Here is a 10,378-nt window from a genome sequence, read left to right on the forward strand (position 1 = left end):
GGAACATGTGACAGACAGTTGTGTTGTGTTGCCCAGGTGTGTCCTATTACGTCTTTTATTCAAACAATAAATAGCAGTGAATGTCTACGCTCAGTTTCAGATTGGGTAGGATAGGTTTTGCAGACTGCATTTAGAAGTGGAACCAACATGAAAACCAGAGATCTGTCTATGGGTGAAAAACAAGCAATTGTGAATTTGAGAGAAGATGGGAAATCAATCAGAGCCATTGCACATTGACCATAGTACAACCATTTGGAATGTCCTGAAGAAGAAAGAAACCACTGGTGTAGTAAGCAACAGATGTCAAACAGGTAGACCAAGGAAAACATCAGCAGTTAATGACAGAAACATTGTGAGAGCTGTAAAGAAAGAGCCTAAAACAACTGTTAGTGACATCAGCAAGTGAAGATATCACAATCTACTGTTCCCAGAAGACTTCATGAACAAATGTACAGAGGCTACACCTCCCACAACTAAAAGTTCTGGGACAAAGTTTTATGGACTGGTGAGACAAAGATGAACTTTTACCAAAGTGATGGAGAAAGAAATGATCTGCTCATGATCCCAAACATACAAGCTCATCTGTGAAACACAGTGGAGGTAATGTCATGGCTTCTTCTGGGATGAGCTCATTAATCTTCATTGATGATGTAACACATGATGGCAGCAGCTAAATTAAACATTGTGTCTGCCAATTTAAAGAAAAATGCAACCAAACTGTTTGGGAGATCCTTCATCATGCAGCAAGATAACACCACCAAACAAAGACGTTCATCAGGGGCAAGAAGTGGAAGGTTTTAGACTGGCCAAGTCAATCTCATTACATTACATGTCATTTAGCAGACGCTTTTATCCAAAGCGACTTACAATGGAATTGAGTACAATCAGCCAGGGGTGAGATCGAACTTGCGACCATGATGTCTTTCGCACAGAGGGTAGGGTCTTAACCACTGAGCCACTCCACCCCCCCAGAATCTCCACACATTTAACCTTCTAAAGAGGAGACTGAAGGGAGTAAACCCCCAAAACAAACAACTGAGAGGCTGCGGTGAAAGCCTGGAAGAGCATCACAGCAGAAGAATGCAAAAGTTTGGTGATGTCAGTTAGTGAAACCAAAGGATTTGCAACAAAATATTAAGTCTTATTCACTTTAATCCTTTTCAAGTCTTTCTGTTCCAACACTTTTGCTCACATGAAAAATGGGTGGGTTCAAACCAAAGGTGCTATCTTCTATGTTGTGTATCAGATCCAGATGTAAAGACCTGGAACTAAAAGCTGAAATGTTCATCTTGTCTCATATTCATCTTTTGATGTCAAACCCAAATGTTTTCAGTCTGTGGCCTCACTGTTCCAATACTATAGGAGGGCACTGAACGTTGTTTCTAGCAGCCAATAAAGAAATAACTACTATATGTGCAGCATTATTGCTGAAGACAAACAAGAGGATGGTAAACACTGGTGAAAAAATAGTAATTATGAGTGTAAATACCTTAAATCACCTTAAATTGTGACAGTCTGACACATGTAGTGGCATCATACTACAACAGTGAATCAGCAGCTTCTACTTTCAACTGACAAATGTACAGATTATATAGTGAAAGTCAAGAGATCTCCAGACCATGAACCTTCATGACCATCAGTGTTTTATTTAGTCTGAATATGTGAATGTGAGCTGCAGTTCAGAGTTTTCCATAAATGCAGTCCATTTACCATTCACCACATATATTTAATATGCATCATCATCATCATCATCATCAAAAGCTGCTGCTTCTTTACACGTAGATGCAGCACATCAGACTTCCTTCACAAGAGTAAAGTTGGCGTTGAGTCCGTTTGCTTCCTCTGACCATGCCGCATTTAATCCAGAACTAAACTGCCTGTGTTTTCTTACAAAGCACCACTTTATCTGCAGATTTTCACTTCATTTCCCTGCATTTTCAGCCACTTCTTTAACTGACAGGTGGACAATTTCACAGGTTAAGTGTGACTGGAAATATTTAAGAGTTCATACAAAGAGAATGAAGTCAAAATATAGAGCAGTTTGGATCTGCAGGTGTGTCTTTGTCAGCGAACCACACAGACATCCAGTATACAGAATTTGGCCCTACAGGTGGGACAGGGGACAGTGCTGGACAACCACGTCTCCGGCCTCTGCTGGTCTTGGCGGCTGGCGAACCATCGGCCCAGACAGGAGAGACACCACATGGGTCTGCAGAAACACTCCTGGCAGTCGGACACGTTAAAAGCTTCTGGAAGACACATGGGTCACACAGTGACATTAGCTAACACACATTCATAGATTTACAGAGCTATTCTAGTTAGGACACTGCATTGATGTGAGTATATTTGGACAGCCTAACCTTAAAGAAGATCTCAAAGGTCCAATCTACAACACTGTGCATGTTACACACATTATCTAGGTAAATATATAGTTAAGTCACACTCCTTCCCCTGTGAGTTGATATTGAGCCTCGGTGTTGGTAGCCACGCTAGCCTTTGCATGCAGTACTCTGTGTGCCCCGTATTCCTGACCTATCAACGTTTAAGTTTCATGAATGAACAGAGCTCAGGGTGTCCTTTGTACAATAAATATGTCATGATTACGTGTTCACAGCAATAGATACTGGGAGGAAGAAGCCACTCATAAAGCGTTTGTATGTATACAGCAGGAACAAGAAGATTTGATCCAGTTCAAACAGGTTTTTTGAGCAGTAAATATTCACTTCTGAAACTTTGAATGGACGCTTTCTTTTTTGTTGCTTTATTAGCACAATGTTGCTGTTGCCTCCATCTGTCTTGACATAAAACAAATCACTTCCTGAAAAACAGAGTTGTGTGGAGCTGAGATAACACCGATATTTTGCGTTTCTATTAGCAATAGTATGTGGTACCTAGTACTTTTTTTTAGGTTCCAAGCGAGCTGAGGCGACACTATGCGTGACGTTGTCAGCCTGCCCGCCACTGATTGGTCAGAGTGCCGTCACAGGAAGAGGCATGAGCAAGACGTCCAACACAAGAATCAGACTGTAGATCAGTTAAAAAGATCTCAAATTACCAAGGGAATGTCTAAAATCTCATCATTTAACAGAGGAGTGTGGTGTTATTTAACAATAGTACTGCTGAGAGCCGCGGGCTGCATCACAAACTGTGACCGTGTCAGACAGAGTCTGTGCTCCGGTCATGGAGGAAGTACTGAACAAATCATTTAACTGATTCTAATGGTTCAGATACACTGAAAACAACTGTTTTACTAGTATGTGTGTCACGACAGTTTCATGCAGCCGTGCAGCGATGACTCCGCCCACGTTGAGGAGGTACTATATTGTAACTGAAAAACCAACCAATCTGTGTAGTGTAGAGTCGAGCTAAACCATGTAGTGGAGACACCGCATAATTTGACAATAGTTCAAATGTTATGGATGTGAAATTATATTTAAAAGTGACGCACAACTGTTTTAACTCCTCTGATCATGCTTTGCCATGTGTGTCAGACAACTACGGTGGCCTACGTGTACCAGAAAGGATGTGAACCACTCGTTTTTCTTCTTTGTGGGTTATTTCATGGAGTTTATGTGGATGGAGCCATTCTTCTTTGTTTGATAGTCAGTCACTTTGTAGTATTTTGAATAATTCTGCTAATAAACTCTCATTTAAGAGTTTATTACACAATTGACCTTTAAGAGCACTTCAAACAAGAGGTTCTGTCTAATTAGGTGACCATGAAAACTACTGCTCCTCAACATCAACACACTGACATATACAAACACACACACATACCTTCTGTGTGGCAGAGTCTGACCAGCTTTGTGTTTGCTGGAACCTGCATACAGCCGATACATGGCTCGATCTCCTGTGAAAGAGAGAACATTCATCAGTCACCAGGACTTCATGAGCTAATTCTTAGCACAGGAGCTTCATAACCTGTGGTTTACCTGTTGAGTGGGGAGTGTGTACGGCTGATTGAGGTCCACATGTGCTCTGAATGTTTCCAGGAACAGTTCACTGATGGTTTGGTGGATCACTACATTAGCAGAGTTCCTGATGGGAGCATGGAGTTTCTCCCTGAGATCTGCGTACTCTGTAGAATTTAGCCTAGAAACAGTGAGAAAAAAGTGACTTGTTTTTGTAGGAGAACTTACCCAAGACCAGTGCTGGACGTGTAAGATTGAAAAACACACCTAATGTCAAAGGGTCTGATGGCAGGGTTGATGCTGGCCACTCTCATGGTCAAAATCTGAGCAGGGGATGCCGTGTCTGGACTCATGTGGTGCTGCCTGGACTCTGTCACTGTCACATGACAGTCATCCTGTAAGGCCATGTGCATGTGATAGGTGGTAGACTGGAGACAGACAAAATTGTAATTGAGTAATTTGAGTTACTGTCATTGAGTAGGTTTTACGTATGTTTTTTGGAAGTACTGTACGACTGTACATACATATATATACACACATACACACATAAAGTATATAGTATACATATAATATTTTAAACTATGAAGCTGTTAACACACTTCTGCTGATACATTTCAAGCTAATTTAAAGACATAATTATCCAACTGTATAACAAATATTCTTCTCCCATGAAAAAATATACATTCCTAACACACACACATATGTATATATATATATATATATATATATATATATATATATATATATATATATATATATACACATATATACACACATATATACACACATATATGTTGAGAGAGAGATTGAGAGATGTACAGTATATGAACCTTTGTTATATTGCCATTATTATTGCTTGACCTGATTGAAACCCATACTGACCTGCATTTCTATTTGCTATCAAGTCAAATTCATTAAAGACCTGATACTTTACTATTAAGCAATAGAGAATGGTGGAAGGACTCATTATGACTTAATATGAGCAACAGAGGCCAACATAGGCTTGTTAGAATGTGTGATAGACACACGTTACCCATGAATTTTGACCCTGACATGGATTCGAACACACGACCTTCTGATCTGGAGTTACACATGCAGACTGACAGAGGCTTGCTGCGTGAATGGGGTGAAGTCTGCCATCTCTGATTGCCTTGTTGTATAATAATCACTAGGGTTGGGCATTGAGAATCGAGAATCGGCTGGAACCGGGCTAACATTTCGATTCCATCGGAATCATTCAGAATTTTCATTTTCGGTTCCTCCAAGTGCTGTTAAAATAGGAAAGAAAAAGTTTATATTTGCCTGCACAGACCACCCACGAACTGCGACGTTAAGCAGACCGACACATAACCTATTGATTTTCCTTTTTTTTTTTGTCATCGGTGGGGCCTGTGTGGAGAGGGTTCCAGTGTTCAGGTTCCTGGGCATCGAGCTGGAGGACGACCTGACATGGAGCGCCAACACCAAGGAGCTGCTGAAGAAGGCGCAGCAGAGACTGTACTTTCTGAGAATCCTCAGGAAGAACGGTCTCCCCCAGAATCTGCTTCTCGCCTTCTATCACTGCTCCATAGAAAGTGTGCTCACATATGGACTGTGTTTGGTACGGTAGCTGCACATCCCCAGAGAGGAAGGCGTGTCACAGGGTCGTCACGGCAGCAGAGAAAACAATAGGCTGCCCCCTCCCCACACTGGAAGAGATCTACACCTCCAGATGCCACAAGAGGGCAATAGACATTTCAAAGCACTATTCACACCCTGGTCATTGTCACTTCCATCTATTGCCATCAGGCAAGAGATACAGATAAAAGAAAACCAGGACAAACCGTCTAAAAAACAGTTTTTACCCGAAGGAAATCATGGCCCTGAACTCTTCAATGTGAAATAGTCTGTTCTTGGCCCTAAACCCACTGTGTAATTTTCTTGTGTAGAGTTACTTTACCAGTGCAATCTGTTTTTCTCTTTTATACTGCGATGGACTGGCGAACTGTCCAGGGTGTACCCCGCCTATCGCCCGATGTAGCTGAGATTGGCACAGCACCCCCCGCGACCCTCTGGCAGAGGATGAAGCGGTAGATGATGACTGACTGACTGACTTTATATGTATATTTTTTACTTATCGCTCTTAAAAAAAACACCCTTCAATTTCGTTGTACCTTTGAAAAAAGTGGCAATGACAATAAAGACTATCTTATCTTATCTATTCACTCCGCCCCTCCCTGACACCACACACACACATACACATTCATTTAAATGAATGCAATATTTATTTGGTATAATGTGGGCTAGAGCTTCATACATTTAAGACCTCTATCTGCCAGCACCACAAATAGAATCTAATTCTGTGGGAAAAATAACTCAGGTGCTCCCTCATTTAGACCATGCAACCTTAATAATAACCTTTAAAACAACAAGGACTCCAAAGTTTTCCCTTTGTTTTACATGTAATGATTATCTTCAATGCAGTGTTAACTTTCCTGCTCTGCTTCTAGACAGTGGTCAGGGAAGCACAGGGCTGGAGCTGTGGCTGCTCCAGCTTAACACCCTTACTTCTACAGATAGGGGATGAACAGACACTCAGGCGATCTAGCAGAGTCTGAGCATTTATTTCTCTCAACAGGCTTGGAACATAAAGCATAGTATTTACCCCACTAGTTACCCCACATTGTATTTACCCCAGTGACTAATGCCAACTCGTACAGCAGCTTCTCTCTTTTCACACACACAGCGCTGCTTGCTCACTCTCTCTCTTTCCCGGCATGTGCACTTGCCCGGCTCTTAAAAGGGCCGCAGCATTCTTACAACAGTAGTTTACAAAAATTCATCCTGCGGGCCGGGTTGGACCTGCTGGTAGGCCGGTTCTGGCCTGTGGGCTGTACATTTTACACTCCTGCAATAGACTGTAAAAGCTCAGAGGTCTGAGAAGAAGTGGGTGTGGCTTCAGCATTTAAAGAAACTTACTAATGCAGCTTCAAAACAACGTTTCAGTGTGTGTGCATATTTTAGTAACTTGTAAGCCTTTGTTCAGACATGGCCTGTAGACTCACCTTTAACACCCAGCTGTCAGTTACAATAACACGGGCCCCTGGCGCTCCAGTCGCAAACTTATCGATGCGTCGGAACTCTGTGTTGATACTCGCTGCCACAGCGCCCCAGCTGGAGTGAGGAGGCCGTACGTGGGCCTGCAGGCTGCGGCTGATTGGGTGGTTGTGCCAATGATGGCGGGACCAGTAGATGACGAGTGTCCAGCTGGCCAACTGGAGGCAGATGGAGAGGAGGAGGAAGGCTCTCCAACTGTCACTGACCTGGTCAACGAATCGCAATTACACAGCTGAGATATGTAGATCCTTGGGTTATTAAGATCCCTATTAAGACTGAGCTTGGAGGCACATTTTTAAGAGAATAAAAACACAACAATAAAGGTTTAACTCCATCAGTTCTCAGAGTTTTTCTTTGTTGAGGCCTCAGTTTAAGCTCTCTATTTTACTTTTACTATTATCTCATCAAAACAGTTACAAGTGTCCAGTATGAGACGGACAGACCGACCTGGTGGATGTATCCTAGGTTTTTCTCTGGAACAGCAACACACATGCCCAGGTAGTAACCTGCAGAGAAGAACACCATGTCACATATCAACAACAGCATTCAAGGAGCCCATTAGAATCACATCACACTACTTAACACTGACACTTCATAGTAGTTCCTGAAGCACTTTACAATCAAAAGTACTGAGTGAAACAGCTGTAGATTAAACTGATGCTAATTTATAAAGTGGAATGTTGTGCTGTGAGTGAGGAGTCCTATTTATATACTGTATAAATGAAATTATATAGCAGGTCATGTAGTTGCATGCGTACATTAGGAATGTCCTAGGCTACAGCAGTCTCCCACTTCTCCTCTTTCACCCTCCTTTTCTTCTGTCACCCCAACCAGCTGAGACAGATGGCTGCACTTCTCTGAGTCTGGATCTGTCAACGATATAATCCTGTTAAATATTAGTTTTCTCCTCACTGACGCCAAGTGTTTGCTTCTAGTGTGAACTGTTGGGTTTCTCTATCTCACTATAAGACTGTAACGATTCTCAACTTTGCCATGTAAAGAGACACGAGGTGGTGTACGTTGGGATTTGGCACTTGTTGTTATGAGTTGTGATTGTTTTCCCCCTCAACAGTATGTCTATTAATAGTTTTCATTTGGTCACACACTTGAACATCCATACACTTATACATATAATATACATCCATCTTAAAAATGACTCATTATCCAAGGCAGGGCTGCAACTAACATATATTTTCACTGATCAGTCTACTCATTTGGTCCATAAAATGTCAGAAAATGTAAAAAACAGTTCTCAGTTTCTCAAAACTGGAAATAATGATGAGAAAGCTTGTTTTAATGAATGACACTCAAACCGATGATTTAGTAATCAATTAATAATCGATTCATCATTTCAGTCTTGTGCAAAGTGTGGTCCAGCTATAATAAAAGAACACAAAGCAAATACAAAAATGAACAAAACTAAACACAAACTAACCTCAGCCACTAAACAGATATCAGGGCCAGTTACAGTTAAGGGTGTTTAACCTTGCTGTAGGGTTTACATCAGCAAATACCAATTCCTCCTCCTCGTCATTTGTTAGATCTATACTTTTTTTTACAAACACATCAAACGATCCCCTTAACTTTTCAATCATATCCAGCTTTCCCTTTCTTATAACCATCACTCTCGCCAAAGGAAGGGCTGTCAACATTTGCCTGACCCAAAATGTAAAACTTGGCCTATTAGTCCAAAACATTGCAATTGAGGACACACTTCTATCATTGTTCCTTCACTGTTGGTATGTTTATTTAATGTCCCTTTGCATCAGTACATCTTGTACATAAGTCTATGATATTCCTGTTCTATTCATTTAGCTTAACTGGTTAAATATAAGTGTAATATAAGCTTAACATCTGAGTTATAGAGTAGTAGAGAAGTAAAACTAATCTGAACTTGTTCTGTGATAGTGGAAAGTTTTAGCTACTGATAAGCTGTGAGGACACAGTGGACAGAAACAGAGTGTCCTCCTCCCTGGCAGGACTGGCAGGACTGGAGGACCACCTGGTGTCCACCTCTTCTGTGGACATGGAGAACAGGACTGGTGTTGTAGTTACCTAACGGCAGAGCAGAGTGGACCAGCACGGTGACGCTGGTCCTGCGGACGTGGTACTGGATGAAGGCCACATCCTCGCTGCCCAGCCAGGACGAGAACAGGTTCTGGATGGTCAGACCGGCAGAACGGAACTCGTTGGGCGTGAACACGAAGCAGAGACAGAAGACAATGTAGACCAAAGTAAAACTTAACTCGGGACTCTCCATATCTGTCAGTCTGTGTCTGACCGACACCGTGAGAACCTCCGTCTACCAGAGTATAACATGACACTCGTCATACTTCCTTAAACGTCACTGGCGAGACGGCGTCTTTTATCTTCTTCTCGGAGGTTTATACCCGCACTATGAAATAGTATTACTGCCACCTAGTGGAGATAATGCGCCCACCATCTTTTTTCTTCATTCAGTCTTCATGAAAATGTTTTAAAAGAACTCACGAATACAAAATAAGATTAAAAGAGGAATTGAAGGCCTTGTAAACATTCATGCTCCAATGGCTTCTGTCTTAATCCGTGTTTCAAAAGAGATTATTTTAAACTAGTATATGTTTGGTACGGAAGAGCATTGCATTCACTTGGAAAAAAAATGTGTTTGTTTTTCTGAGTTAATTATTTCTGTTTTCCTGAGTAATTTAATTTTTGGTCCGTTTTTGAGTAATTGTAATTGTTTCTGATTTACTGAATCATTTTTTAGTTCAGATAGCATTTGAAACAATAAACACATTAATCCGTTATTGAGAGTTCAATTTATAACAACATGGACGGCTTGTTTAGTTTAATCAATGTTCACTTAAATCTGTACAGAAGCTACCACATACAAAAAAAGTGGGGTGCTCAGTATTACGTTATAACGAGAACTATATCGTTATAACGAGAAAACAATCTTATCTCGTTATAACGTGATACTGAGCACCCCACTTTTTTGTATGTGTGGCAGCGATACGCTTTTGTAACTCTGCGTTTAAGACACTGGGAGATAGTCCTCTCCTTAAGTCACATAGACAGTATTACCATTACTTTGTGTACTTTAGCAGGCACCTGAGGACTTTGAGGTTGTTCGATAGCCCACAATGGACTAACTACACATCTTTTGAGTTTTGATGCTAAATGAAGGCTGCATAGATTCTCTAACACACTTCAAAAGGTGAGGGACGTTCAGCTGCAATATACAACTTCACCAATCAATGATGGTTAACAGCACCTTTAACATAAGGTTTATGTGGAATCGTCATCCAACTCAAACACAGATCATGTTTCAAACTGGAAACTGAAACTTGTTAGTCCAGTTTTTCTTCTTGTACAAAATGGTATACAGGAAT

At 41.3% G+C, this 10,378-nt stretch overlaps 1 protein-coding gene across 1 annotated transcript; it reads right to left on the reverse strand.

The window, feature by feature from the left end:
* Positions 1 to 1,626: 1,626 nt before the first annotated feature.
* tmem129 (transmembrane protein 129, E3 ubiquitin protein ligase) lies at positions 1,627 to 9,363 on the reverse strand. Its single transcript, XM_058650609.1, has 7 exons — positions 9,063 to 9,363; positions 7,455 to 7,513; positions 6,956 to 7,213; positions 4,179 to 4,339; positions 3,933 to 4,092; positions 3,778 to 3,850; positions 1,627 to 2,249 (listed from the first exon to the last, which is right to left on the reverse strand). The coding sequence occupies exons 1-7, from the start codon at positions 9,265 to 9,267 to the stop codon at positions 2,065 to 2,067; spliced, it is 1,101 nt and encodes a 366-aa protein (XP_058506592.1). The 5' UTR covers positions 9,268 to 9,363; the 3' UTR covers positions 1,627 to 2,064.
* Between the last annotated feature and the right edge of the window lie 1,015 nt (positions 9,364 to 10,378).

Source organism: Solea solea, chromosome 14, assembly GCF_958295425.1.
Source record: "Solea solea chromosome 14, fSolSol10.1, whole genome shotgun sequence".
Classification (NCBI taxonomy): Eukaryota; Metazoa; Chordata; class Actinopteri; order Pleuronectiformes; family Soleidae; genus Solea; species Solea solea.

Coding starts and splice junctions, on each gene's coding strand:
- tmem129 (XM_058650609.1), bottom strand. CDS start 9,267: ATGGAGAGTCCCGAGTTAAGTTTTACTTTGGTCTACATTGTCTTCTGT. Junction 7,214..7,454: donor ACCTAGGATACATCCACCAG/GTCGGTCTGTCC, acceptor TTCGTTGACCAG/GTCAGTGACAGTTGGAGAGC. Junction 4,340..6,955: donor CTGACAGCTGGGTGTTAAAG/GTGAGTCTACAG, acceptor GTCTGTCTCCAG/TCTACCACCTATCACATGCA.